At 50.2% G+C, this 12,807-nt stretch overlaps 5 protein-coding genes across 5 annotated transcripts; 3 read left to right on the plus strand and 2 right to left on the minus strand.

The window, feature by feature from the left end:
• Positions 1-92: 92 nt before the first annotated feature.
• BDW70DRAFT_169467 (putative DNA mismatch repair protein) lies at positions 93-3,064 on the plus strand. The gene is made up of 3 exons (XM_073742691.1): positions 93-565; positions 613-995; positions 1,040-3,064. The coding sequence occupies exons 1-3, from the start codon at positions 159-161 to the stop codon at positions 2,857-2,859; spliced, it is 2,610 nt and encodes an 869-aa protein (XP_073599858.1). The 5' UTR covers positions 93-158; the 3' UTR covers positions 2,860-3,064.
• A 142-nt stretch (positions 3,065-3,206) lies between these two features.
• On the minus strand, positions 3,207-4,504 carry BDW70DRAFT_147352 (D-isomer specific 2-hydroxyacid dehydrogenase family protein; the record flags this gene model as incomplete). The annotated part of the gene is made up of 4 exons (XM_073738704.1): positions 3,207-3,790; positions 3,860-4,143; positions 4,216-4,282; positions 4,357-4,504. The coding sequence occupies 4 exons, from the start codon at positions 4,502-4,504 to the stop codon at positions 3,207-3,209; spliced, it is 1,083 nt and encodes a 360-aa protein (XP_073599859.1).
• Positions 4,505-7,049: 2,545 nt separating this feature from the next.
• BDW70DRAFT_156214 (uncharacterized protein) lies at positions 7,050-7,377 on the plus strand (the record flags this gene model as incomplete). The annotated part of the gene is made up of 2 exons (XM_073740159.1): positions 7,050-7,073; positions 7,129-7,377. 2 exons carry the CDS (start codon positions 7,050-7,052, stop codon positions 7,375-7,377), a joined length of 273 nt encoding a protein of 90 aa, XP_073599860.1.
• Positions 7,378-9,228: 1,851 nt separating this feature from the next.
• Positions 9,229-10,152, plus strand: BDW70DRAFT_147353 (uncharacterized protein; the record flags this gene model as incomplete). Its single annotated transcript, XM_073738705.1, has 2 exons — positions 9,229-9,490; positions 9,533-10,152. The coding sequence occupies 2 exons, from the start codon at positions 9,229-9,231 to the stop codon at positions 10,150-10,152; spliced, it is 882 nt and encodes a 293-aa protein (XP_073599861.1).
• A 1,540-nt stretch (positions 10,153-11,692) lies between these two features.
• On the minus strand, positions 11,693-12,761 carry BDW70DRAFT_81702 (uncharacterized protein). The gene is made up of 2 exons (XM_073744925.1): positions 12,406-12,761; positions 11,693-12,322 (listed from the first exon to the last, which is right to left on the minus strand). Exons 1-2 carry the CDS (start codon positions 12,611-12,613, stop codon positions 11,889-11,891), a joined length of 642 nt encoding a protein of 213 aa, XP_073599862.1. The 5' UTR covers positions 12,614-12,761; the 3' UTR covers positions 11,693-11,888.
• Between the last annotated feature and the right edge of the window lie 46 nt (positions 12,762-12,807).

The following is a 12,807-nucleotide window of genomic DNA, read 5'->3' on the forward strand; positions in this document are numbered from 1 at the left end:
GTGGAAATACTCTCCCTTTTCTCATTTTCTGATCGGATTCCATCAATCACCACGAGCAGAGTATCTATATCCCAAGATCATATCAAAGATACTGCTGTGCAGCTAGCATGCGTACTATGTCCCATACATGACGAGCCAATTGTACCCTTGCGACGGAGATGCCGATTGTGGCTCTTCCACCTGCCACCGTTCGGGCCATTGGCTCAACATCCATCATCTCTGACCCGTACTCACTGGCGAAAGAGCTGTTGGACAACGCCATAGATGCATTGGCAACTTCAGTGTCTGTTGAAATATCGCAGGACACGGTCGGCCTTCTTCAGGTCAAAGACAACGGACATGGAATTCCCGCAGACGACTACATGGTTGTATGCAAACGCACCTTCACAAGCAAGATCCATACTGTCGAAGACTTGCAGAATGTAGGCGGAAAATCGCTTGGATTCCGTGGTGAAGCATTGGCCAGTGCTGCCGAGATATCTGGTGTTCTGAATATTTCCACTAGGGTCGAGACAGATCCTGTCGGGTCGTCTTTGGAGTATGGCAGAAATGGGGAGCTTATCAGGTACATATTACTCCGCATCTATAATATGCTCAGGGACTTATAGACAGGACTGAACGTATCTCCCATCCCGTTGGAACGACTGTCCGCATTTCGAACCTGTTTCAGCAGATACCGGTTCGACGGCAGACAGCTATCACGAACTCCAAGAAAACGCTGCTCAAGATCAAGAAGATGGTGCAGGCATATGCCATGACTAGGCCTTCAATCAGGCTGTCTTTCAAAGTTCTGAAGGCCAAGAACGAGAATTCAAACTGGATGTATGCTCCAGGGAAAAACGCTACGCTCACGGATGCAGCATTGAAGGTCGCCGGCACTGAGGTTGCCTCTAACTGTATCCTCAGAAGCTGGCCAACCCCCTCTAGAGATGGGAATGCCTCACCAGAAGACTCGGGGTTCAGACTAGTTGCGCTACTCCCCAAAGTCGGCTCAGGTATCCACCCGTTCCTTCCTCAGAAATGGGACACTCGCTAACAGCAATAGATTTCACCAAGTTCAACAATCTAGGTCAATACATAAGTGTGGATAATAGGCCACTTACATCAGGGCGAGGAGTTGCGCAGGATATTACAAAGCTCTATAGAAAATACGTACGTTCTGCCGCATCGCGCAATGGGCTGTCGCCGCCAATCAACGATCCTTTTCTTTGCGTTCATGTCCTTTGCCTTGAGGGAGCTTATGATGTCAACGTCGAGCCATCCAAGGATGACGTCTTATTTGAAGATCAACAGGCTGTTCTTTCTCTGGTAGAAGATCTCCTCCGAGATACCTATGACGATCTGTCGGATGTGCACAAAAATCATGGCTCGACTGAACAAGGCAGAGGAACGTCTCAGCGAAATGGATTCGAAGCTCTCCTGTCCAGAAAACAGGAAAGTGCTGCACTCTCAACTCCTGCCCTGGCTTCTAGTCCGCAAGAGAGAAGTTCCTTGAGCGCCCGCCTATTTGCGCGTCCAGAACCCTGTCGCAGTCCTCTGGAGCCTCATAGTCGCAGAGAAAAAGCTGATTGCTCTTCATTATCTCGACTTAACAACTCGAGAGCCACAATAGGAGCTGCATCACCTGGCGTTGACGCACAAGATCAACGACGACTGAGTCTATATAGGGAAATTCACTTGCCTGGAATCAATATAAATCCACGCGAGACAGGACAGGGTGACGATGTTCGTCCTTGCTTACCCAGTCCAATATCTAGCGCAGACTCTCCCGCTGCAGCTGTGAATACTACTCCTTCCTCGAGTCTAGGTCCATCGCAGCTTTCACCAACAACTACGGCGCGGGATAGGCGCCAGCAACAGAGGCAGATTGACAGGGAACGTTACGGCAACGGGTCATTGGATACCTGGTTTTTGAAGCTGTCACGGTCATCACAGTCTCCTACGGCCACCGAAGAACCAGAAACACAGATCAAGGATCCTCCGTTTTCCCAGCTTACGCAGGATTGTTTCGGAACTGAGAGAGCAAGCCTGAGTGGCCCATCAGATCTGGCAATCAATCCATCTCAAACTGCCTCGAAGATCAGCCTGCAAGACTCTTTAGCGGATTCAAGCTCCACAAAGAGGTCTCCACGCACCCTAGCACAACCTGCAAGGTTCGTTAACAAGCCCGGATTACCTGTTCTTGAACAATGGTCAGCCAGGTTATACAGCGCCGCGAATCCCGACGAGAACCCCGAACTCCAGAAGGCTCTCGAATTCGAAACAAGGAAAAAAACTGCCATTCAAGAACGTCGAATGCAGTTTCAGAACCCCAAACCTACAACTTCGAAAAGCTCTCCCCATCAGAGCAGGTACCTTGCCGCTCGGGCTGCCTTGAACTGTCAGCCTAAACCTAGTTTTGTCACACAGCAGTTGCGATCAGGATTGGGCGAGATTTCAAACGGCACTGGGGTGTCAAAGACGGTTCTTAGCCCGCACGATCCAAGGGCATACCTCATGCAGCTCCAGAACAGTGATGTTCGCAATGGTTCAAAACTCAAGCGGATAGCGTCTGCCAGATTGCCTTTTGAGAAAATTCCTGAGGAACATGACTTACATTCTGTGGGCCTTACATTACACGCAGGGCTGCCGATAATCTATTCATCTTTCAAGAAATTATGGAATAATGATCTATATGCACAGTCTGGTGACCAGGTCGAGGGTTTTGTTTCTCCTGATATAAAGACGGTTTTTAAAAGCTGGGACGCCCACTTATCGAGTTTAATTAGAGCTCATTATAGATTGGCGGAGAACTCTGATATCCCGAATCTTCAATTCGACTTCTCCGAATTGTTTCGGGTATCTCAAAGCAGTGGTTAACGACAATCGGTCCAGTAACCCAGTCTTATATCTGCCATTACACTGCAATCTCCGGCAGTTCATCCTATCTGATATTTCGGATCTATTAGTTCCAAGAATCAAGATTGATTATATTTCTTCCAGAGCGTATTCCTCTTTGAACCGAGAAGATGGATATATTCTCCTGGGCAGAGTGGTCTACATCAAGTTTTTGCAGAGTCACTCGTAAGCTTGAAAATTCCTTCTACAGTTACAGTAGGGACGCACTTTCTTGGCTCTCAAACCTCTCCGTTCTGCTGCCGGTCTGTCAGTATACCAAATTACCGTGACATATAGGCAAAAGGGAAGCAGGATGGCATTCGGTCAACTCAATACCCTCTACCCCGTTTATATTCATTGATCAACGGGAGCACATTCTTCACCCTTTCGAGATTCTCCCTGACAATATCAAACGAGCGCACGAAATACTCTTGCCCAAGGGAACTGACATGCGGACTAATCTGCACATTCGGTGTATCCCACAACTCATGGTCTTCCGGCAGAGGTTCAGGATCGGTAACATCCAGCGCGGCACCACTGAGTTCGCCTGACTTCAAAGACGCAATCAAAGCGTCCTGGTCGATGACCTTCCCGCGCGAGATATTGGTCAGGTACGGGTTGCAGTGCTTAGGGTTCTTATTTGCCGCTAGGATGGCGAATTCTTGCGCACCGAGGAGGTGTGTTGTTGATGGCGTGAGAGGGAGGGAGACGACGATGTGGTCGAGACCTAATGAGAGAAACTCGTGCAGAGAGGCTTTAGAAGTGCCATGGTGCCAGGATACTGGGAGCGTGCCGTCGGCATCGCCGGTGCCCGGGATGATGTAGTGCCGGTCGCGGCGGGATTCGGGAGTTGGTTTGGGGGAGGCTGTGTATGCGTAGACGCTGAGGCCTAGAGATACGGCAACCCGGGCAACTATTACAGGAGTTTTCATCAGTACTTTGATTTGTCTGTGCACGTAAGGAGATAGAGGAGAGCGCATACTTTGTCGTCCAATGCTTCCATAGCCAAGGATACCGACTTTCTTCCCAACGTGATCCTGGATCCCGTGCGAGTACAAATCAACTGAGCCCCAGATGTGTTTCTTCTGATTTTCATATGTGATATTATATTCGCGCGATGCGACGAGCCAGTTCATCACCGTCCATTCCGCGATCGGGGGGCCGTGGATACCCGAGCTTGTTGTTACCGGGATCTCGGAATCAGTGAGCACCGGATCGTGGATAACCTTGTCTAGCCCAGCAGAGAAGAAGTGTATAAACTTGATACTGCGCGAATCGTCAGCGGCATCCTTTCGCAACGCCTTTTTGGGGCATTTGGTATGTGACAGGCGAGCTTACTGCTTGGCATCTTCAGGATCGGGAAGGCTGCGTCCGGTGACAATGATCGTGGATCGTTTCACAATATCTTCCCAGCTCGGTCTCGTTAGGCCAATCGCGGAGAAATAGAGACGGACCGTTAGAGTCAGGAACTGCACCCACCAGCAGGAAGTCGATCCCCAACCTGGGGTGTCACAAAATGAACCTCAGCATCCGGGAATTTGTTCCGAATTTCCTCAGTAATAGACCCCGGAAATGCTCGGTGGATTACGACGAGGATTTGACGCTTTTGGACTGCTGCGTCGCCCATGCTTGCATGTGTTGGTGGCGGAAAACAATAAATCCAACCGCTCGCCTCAGGAGGGGGGTTTATATAGGAAGCGGGGTCGTCATCCTTCAGTTCATTATCTCCGATTATTCGTGACTCATTGCCGAGAGAAATACAGTTCAAACACAAAAAAAAAATAAAGAAGATTTGAAAACGGTGTTTTAGCAGAACTGGCCCGTGGTCACGCAAGAATTCATCATGCCAGAACCATTTCGTGCCATTGTTAGTTGGCAGTTGAGGTAGGTGTAGTCGATCTGGCATGGCGCAAAAGCGGGTTTGGGCTTTGCGTATTAGCTTATCAGAGCAACTGCAGGTAGCTAGTACCTGTACTAGACTCTAACGGCAAGGTTGACGTGCCTAGTCCATGCCGTATGACGATCGTAGTGTTCGTTGGCCTTCATCGATCCTGATAACAAGACCGCCGCTCCAGATGCGCAAGGGACGAAGCTGATAAAGAGTAAGATCGTGGCATTGGTCAGCTTCCGAGATAACCGTTTAGTCGGAAAATGCCAGTCGAGGCCAAAGGTGCGAGCAGCTGTCTGCATCTACCTGTAAGACCCTTAACTGTCATGGATGCGGATTAGCATGATTCGCATAATTCGGGCATCATCCTTACAGGACTGGTAGGATTATCAGTTCGCATCGGCAGACTTTTAGAACACTTTGCCCGTCCGGGTCATCTCGACTCAGCGTTGCGAGTACTTAGTAGCCGCTTAGCGAGAACAATATCTGCGAGACTGGATCAGTAGAAAAAAGCTTGATTATTGTCGCACAATTCTCCTACTGAGCGACACTGCTCTTTCATTGAACCAGAATGTTCCTCGCAACCCTCACAAAAGACGTAGTCCAGCTATTACATTAAGATTCTGTAATACGGCATACAATCCTCTGGCGAGAGCTCCATAAATCGATCAAAATACTCCGCGGCCGGTGAAGTTGCAGGAGGAAGGGAGGGTTCGTATCCTGCTAGGGCTGCGCGAGTATAACTTACATGACAACCTTCGTCTGCCATAGGTTGGGCAGCTACGCAATCTGATTTTAGCTTGCAACACCGGCTGCGGCAATTCAATTTCAGGTCTCGTTTCTCAGGGTCAAGACCCTGGGCCAACCGTAAATTTTAGAGACGCATGCGGCCTGGAGACGGAAATTCGTCATTAGGACCTTCGGACTATGGACACCATCACGAGGGGTCCGGCATGGCTTTCCATATGATCCCGGATAAGCCTTAAGTGATTCACGCCCCACATAGGCAGATGGTCCGACTAACGGTTGGCTGTTCAGGTATGTATCTCAGATTGCAAAGAGACCCTTAGGAGGTTGTGTCTTAACCGTCTCGTACTGCAGCAATTGGTTTGTCGGAGGGTTAGCCCAGTAAATGAACGGCTAGGAACGGAATCCGTCGTTGTTCCTCTGTATCGTGTGAGCACGAATTAGGCCAAACCCAATTTGGTGAAGTCAAAGGAGCCCCAATGTTCGATGGTGATGAGCAAAACGGTAAAAGCCTGCCTTGGTGCCATTCCTTGAAAGAGAATGAGAAATATTCTTGTCAACGCACAGTCTGGCGTATATTGCGATCCTAGGTGAAGTCCTCTGCAGTGGTCGAAGCTCCTTGTGCTTTACTATAGAGTAGACACTTGAATGCGGGCAATGGGCGGCCGGATAAACCAGTAAGCAGTCATCAAGTCGACCGTGTCGAACCTTCAATCGGATATGATATCTGCACCGTGATTTTTCACAAACACGAGATCATGTTCAAAGAGCAGTAATGTTAATTGCGTAGGCGTTTGATATCGACTAGCGAGTATTATTTGTTCGAGTCTTCAGCATTTGGGCGCGGCTGAGTCGATCCCGATTTATTGCTAACCGACCTATCCAAAAATCGCGATTGCTTCAGGAACATCATAACATTGGCAGGTCATCGAGATGACGGTCGCACTCTACTTTCGGCAAAAGGTCAAGGAGCCTGCTCGTCCTGTAAACGTTTTGGGTCGCCTAGAGCTCTTAGCAGGTTGCCTCGTGGTCTTTAGCACAGGGCTGATGACAGCGACGTCGCACTGTTGAGTAAGGCAGTCTGCTACGTTAGCGTGTCTCCTGGGTACGTCGCCAAGCTCTGCGGGAGGGTAACCAAGGAAGGGTCGGTGGCAACAGTCAAATGCGATCTCCATAGCTGGGACATCCCGGACCCCCTTACTAAATCGTGCTCAAGGAGGGTGAGCCCTCCACAGTGTCAAGGCCAATGGGATGCTGTAGCCCGAGGGAGAGCAGGACGCGGTGACGTGGGCTGCGGTCCCTACCTGAATGATCCAGCAGTCCTACACCGTAGCCTCAGCTATATGCCAGCCATTGTCCTCGCGCGCGAATGTGAACCAAGAGTCTGATACAAAAGCAGCTCCTACTTTCCCGTGTCTTTTCGAATAAAAAAAAGGGGTCGTCCCTCTGTCACCGCGTTGTCCGGGCCGCTGCACCGTATCAATCGACCCGCATTCGCTGATATCCTCGTGAGCTCGCAATCACCAGCAGATCAAAGATGCCCGGCCAACAACGTATCCAGGTATGTGTTCACTGGCAGCTACTGCAATCACATCAGTATCTTAGTCATTCCATAGCACATTCAAGACGAACCGGTCCCGGACTATGAGGCCCTGGAAGCGGAAGCAAGACGGTACAAACACGCAGTTTTCCTACTCGTCGAAACGATCCGGAAAAATAATCCGGCAGACACCCTCGAGCTCATCGACGCCATCCGCAACACCAAGTCGGTTTCAGAGGCCGCTGAGCTTGTGATGCAACTGTCAGAAACCGCTAGCTCATATGAAGGAAGTACCCAGAGAGATTCAAAGGCGCGCTTTCAATAGGAAAGATGTGGGAGGTGCAAGGAGTCGCTGACTCCCAACATAGCGGGAGCCGCAGGCTGGGCCATGGCAGTTGCAATTCAATCATAATATAAGTGATAGTTATTCAGAAAAGATAACAAAGCGAGAGGTGTGTTCTGTCCACTTAAGGTCGACTCTCTCGTTATGGCGTTATGAGACAATCCGATATTTGGTAGTGACTGAGGTAAATGCAACTGCCATAAAGCCACTGGGTTCCGGCTCTATTTCCACTGCCGATCAGTCATCGGCGATCACCTGCTTCACTCCAGACATCATCCTTCCTCAATATTTCCTCCTCGATCTTCTCTATCCATCGTGTCAATTCATTGACTCATGGCAAGACGAATTATCAATGCGAGGTTGAGGAAATTCGCTACTTACATTAAATCATAATAATGCGTCAGGCTCATCAGCATGACCGGCGACATAAACGCCCGCTCAAATAGCCAACCGCTATCACCGTCAAGTCTTTCATTACCTACAATGCAGCTCGCTCGTCTACAGAGCAGGGTCGGCGATACCGAGAGCACATATGTCCTCAAGGACGTACTTTTCTGTGGTCCTAAAAGACATCATTCGAACACTGGCAATTCGCGGCTGATATGATCGCCAATATTTAGCCGATTCCTAGCAATTATCGAGGGCTCGAGCAATCAACTAGTGCCCCAGCAATTGTCCTATCACTGCACGATCTTGCTCGCTTTCTACCTGAAAATCGACCTTTCTCTGCAGTGGGAGATCGTCTAGTCTACCCCGTCTTGCGGCGGACTCGCAATTACAGCCCCCGGCCCGCCTGAAGCGGCCAAGACACTACGCACGGAGTGATTGAGTGGCTACCGACCATAAAAAAAAAAAAAAAAAAAAAAAAAAAAATAAAAAAACCAATAATGACTCAAAAGCCCTTCGCTGCTTTGCCGTCAGGCTCTGTAGCTTAAGGCTAGGTAGCATCGCCAGTCATCCTCCAGTCACCTGCAGCCATTTCAAGCCATTTCAAGCCATCACGGCACAGTTCGTGATCGGCGCTTCCTCCAGTCGCCATTGCGGCCATTCATCAGAGATTGCTCGATCGCGTTCGTCCTCTGAGACTCCACTCAGATCGGCGGCACTTTCCGCTTTTGACACCCCTAAACACATGTTCAGCTAGCTTTCCGATCGGATTCTGAGTTGCGCGCCTTGACTCGTATAGCAGTATGTGGAGGAGCTGCAATTACATTTTCCTGGGTGGGCCAGCATAATCACAAAGCCTTACTTCTCTCCTATTACTGAAAGTTTTGATGACCCGTGATTGCGATATCCGTCTTGGTTCACGGGACGGTATATCAGATCCGACTCCCATCTGCCAGGCTCTCACTGGAACCGATCAAGACTCCAAAGTCCTCTGCTGCCCGGCATCAAATCCACCCCGCACAGACCCAGCTGACCCTTTGCAGAGATCATGCCTTTGTCTCACTGGCTCAGAGCTGAAAAATATTCCGTGCTATTCCGGTGATTTCGCTGAACCGCACAGATCTGCAAACTGCGGCCCACCTATCCCTTGCCAGGGTCCAGCCGTCCGGCAACTGGTCTGAGCTAGGTTTGGTTCTGCAGGCTAGCTGAACACGGAGGTCTATCTACCCGCAGCGGCAAGCAATCAAAGTACGAGAAGAGGGGGATACTGGGTCTCCTATCTTTGTGGAATCGCGTCCCGTTCATCCGTCACGCGACGGAAAGTTTGCTTGTGGCACAGCTTAACCCAATTGCTTACAAGAATGGGGCGCCCCCTCCTACAGGTGTATCTTCTCGATCTACTCTCTTCCTTCTCTGAACGCGATCCATCCCAGAAGGTATCCAGCCATGGGACAAGAGCGACTGGCGGGCCGCAGTCTTGCGCGACGCCTCCTGCTGGCCGCACTCGACCGTGAAGAGCAGGGCTATCCTCCTGCACACCAGTCCCTTCATCCGACGATGGGAAGCATGGGTTACGATCCCACCGTCGAGACCCCAGAGCCCGTCGATGCAAGGGCGCGACGCTTCACGATCAACAGGACAGATGCTAGCGTCCTCATCCCGCCAAGTGACAAGCTCCTCGTCTTCCGCGCTCTCACTGGGATCGACAGCACGCCAGCACTAAATCTGCCACACCATACTCCTCGAACAGCGCCTAATATTGGCATCTACACGCGGGTCGTGAGGGCTGAAACTAAAGCCGCCAAACGATACCGCTTCCACGCTGCCTTGATCAACACCTGTCTGGGCATCCAGATCGTGGTCGCTGCTGCACTGACAGCTCTCGGTGCGGCGCGCGGCCCTCACAATGCTGTAACTGCTTTCGGGGCCATCAACACTATCGTCGCCGGTATTCTCACCTACCTGAAAGGCTCAGGCCTTCCGGACCGCTTGAAACACTATCAGAACGAATGGCGCAACATTCGAGAATACATTGAACAGCGAGAACGTGAATTATGTCTGGAAGGCTGTGGTCTGGACGTTGAAGAAGAGATCCGGATTATCGAGCAAATGTACGAAGGTGTCAAACGCGAGATCGAGGCGACAAAGAGCGGGGGCGACAACAGGTCATTTAGTCGTGACAGGTCGTCTGCTCGACGACCAGTCATTCAGCAAACAGAGCAACATAGGGAATACGCCCCTCGTCGTTCGCCGAGTCCCGCAAGGACTTCAGAAGCCTTTGAGAAGCATTACAACGAGCCACGAAGGGAATTCACCCCTCGATCGCCGAGTCCTGCAAGAGTGCACGAGCGTTTCGAGAAACACTATTAGCCGGGTCCAGATCGTACTAGATGGCCCGGGCAACGCGGTGGCCATGGAGTAACGGATTACTCATCATTCTTGCTTTACTCACAACAAACGATACAACTCTCAACAATTGGTATATAATTTTAGCGTAACACACTAATGAATGTATGATAATGCATGATACTAATTTAATTCCATACTTACGTCCGTTATCTCATCTTTGACCCAGTTGCGGAAATCACTGCATAAGTCTGACGCAACTCATTGCGCCGAATCTATATGAAACATGACTTTTATACTTCAGCGGTGTGAACTCCTCACCTGTCAACATCCTCCGCGGTCCTCTGCAACACAAATTTGCATGAACGCGCAACAGAACCTGTATCAGACGTTGAACTGGTTGCATCTCTTCTTCAGGTGCACCCCACGGACAAATCGAGAAAGAATTGTCCGGTCAAAAATCAGGTTGGCTTCTAACCAGGCGTTCAAAAAAGAAAAATGAGATGAGAGAACCGGATACTCCAGTCAACAGCGGAAAGCAGCATCGATGATACCGGCACTTTAATTCTCCTGCTATGGCCTTTCTATACTGGAAGAACCATAATCCATCTCAGGAATCTGGTACAGCAGTCTAACCGAAACTTATAATCCCTACGCGCGAGAATGCTCTCGATTCATGCACGAATTGATAGCCGGTTGATCAGTCCAGTCCCAACCTAGGCCTTCCAGGCAGAGTAACATACTATTCACAGAGATTGAATTATCAGTATGCAGAGCAGGCAAGGGAATATACCATTTCATACTAGCTGTCTAGACACGTCGGTTGCACTTGATTTCAATTGTCCCCTTTCCCGAACTTGCGTAAGATCCTGTGCTTGCTATGCATTCTGAGTGCGATATAAAAAGGCAAACAATTGACCTAGGTGAATACCTCTGGAGTAGTAAGATAGAGTATGAATTCGGAGAGGCTATGGGGTAGACTGGGTTCGAGACGTTTCATGTATAAGGCGACCCAGAAACATAACAGCTCAAGAAAAATGGGGAATGACATTATTGGAAATGCTAGAAGCAGGCCTGAGGCAACTGCAAAAGTTACAAACGGTCAGATACTTGGTTGGCGTTGACAGTGAGCGAGATCCTCGTAGATAATGGCATCGCGTACCCTAGCGGTCGCTCCATATATATCCCACGCCCCGCCCATGACACAAGTGCCATGGCTGCCGTGCACATTTGATTGACCCAATTCCATCGTATTTTACTACTTACTACAGTGTACCAAGAACTAATGCCGTACCACAAAAGTAACGGAGATCGTCAACCGAGCGACCCAGCAAGACCTTCTGAAACACGGCCAATGGATGGCTCAACCAGGTGATGTGCATGCAGATCAGGCAGAACAGAACGTCAGAACTGAGGATTGGCCAATCTTACGCTTCAGAAGATGCTGATCATATTCAAGAAGGATCTATATACTATACTTCGTGTGTAGATGACGCATCAAACGTTATGGATATATTGTCCTTCTCTGAGAGATGGAAATGTGACGAAGAATACCAAATTAGGTACAGGACGAGCCAGCCGATGCAATCACTGGCAATGCAAATAATTGTTGGGTATAAACCGCTGAACAGAAGAGAAGAAGAAACGAGAGGAAAACAAATCGGCTCCGGGAATAAATCTATCCGCTCGCAGCTGTACAGAAAGAATGAAAGCAGGACAGTCTATATCAATCAGACAAACTCAGGCCAAAGCCAGATTAGTCAAACCCAGCACAGCACCCCTATGGCAAGAGCACCAGCACCAGCAATAGTTGCCAACTCTCCACCTCTCACTCGCCAACTCCAACCTGTCCCTGTATAGGCCGGCTCCTGTCCCGCACTGGGACTCCCCGTCGGGATAACACTTAGACTCGGCCACAGCACAACTGAGCTCGTCCGGATAGGCGTCGGACTAAGCGTGATACTGCTATTCGCGGAATCCGATGACGTCGGGTGCGCGGTCGGTCGGTGGTGACCACCACTGTCGCTCTCGCTCTCGCTATTGCTTGGTTTAGGCAGTGGAAATGTCGTTGACTCAGACGGCGGGCTTGTCGGGACAAGAGTGAGGCCATATTCTTTCGCGCAGGATTCGGGCGTGAGGTCGTCGGGGCAGCAGTAAGGATCTAGCAGGCAGAAGGTGGATGAGGGGCAGGCATCTAAATTCATTGTCCAGGCTTGTTAGCAATGCCGACGCTTCTTTCTTTTGTTTTAATAGAAGAGATAAGGGAAAAAAACGAACAAGTTCCTCCTGGACAGCAGGTTGCTCCTTCGTCTGGGTTGTAGCAGATACCGCTGGAGCCGCAGGTAGGCCAGCCGGCAGGGCAGCCTTCGGTCGTTCCTGGAGCGAAGGCATTGCTCTTGCTGTCGTCGCGCTTGAGGAGTGAAGGCGAAACAGACCCGATGGTCTGGCCCGCCAGAAGGGGGGCCAAAAGGGCGAGAGCAATCATCTATTTCGTGGAATGTTAGAAGCGGAATGTGTGATATCGATGGCTGCAGGACGAGAGAGGAGAAAGGGTGGGATCGGGAATTGGGGCGGCGGGACTGCAGGGACGCTAGCGATAGTCACACAACGGAGGAACTGCCGCAGGGTCGTCGCAGATTTAGCCGCTTTTAGTCTACGTGAGGATAAACGCGGTCCCTG

This window comes from Aspergillus foveolatus (genome assembly GCF_047715535.1).
Source record: "Aspergillus foveolatus strain CBS 279.81 unplaced genomic scaffold BDW70scaffold_4, whole genome shotgun sequence".
Classification (NCBI taxonomy): Eukaryota; Fungi; Ascomycota; class Eurotiomycetes; order Eurotiales; family Aspergillaceae; genus Aspergillus; species Aspergillus foveolatus.

What these genes read in the sequence shown, in the direction of transcription:
- BDW70DRAFT_169467 (XM_073742691.1), top strand. Translation starts at nt 159, where the DNA reads ATGCCGATTGTGGCTCTTCCACCTGCCACCGTTCGGGCCATTGGCTCA. An exon ending in AGAAATGGGGAGCTTATCAG is followed by an intron (nt 566 to 612) that starts GTACATATTACT and finishes ACTTATAGACAG; the next exon opens with GACTGAACGTATCTCCCATC. An exon ending in ACTCCCCAAAGTCGGCTCAG is followed by an intron (nt 996 to 1,039) that starts GTATCCACCCGT and finishes ACTCGCTAACAG; the next exon opens with CAATAGATTTCACCAAGTTC.
- BDW70DRAFT_81702 (XM_073744925.1), bottom strand. Translation starts at nt 12,613, where the DNA reads ATGATTGCTCTCGCCCTTTTGGCCCCCCTTCTGGCGGGCCAGACCATC. An exon ending in CTGCTGTCCAGGAGGAACTT is followed by an intron (nt 12,323 to 12,405) that starts GTTCGTTTTTTT and finishes CAATGAATTTAG; the next exon opens with ATGCCTGCCCCTCATCCACC.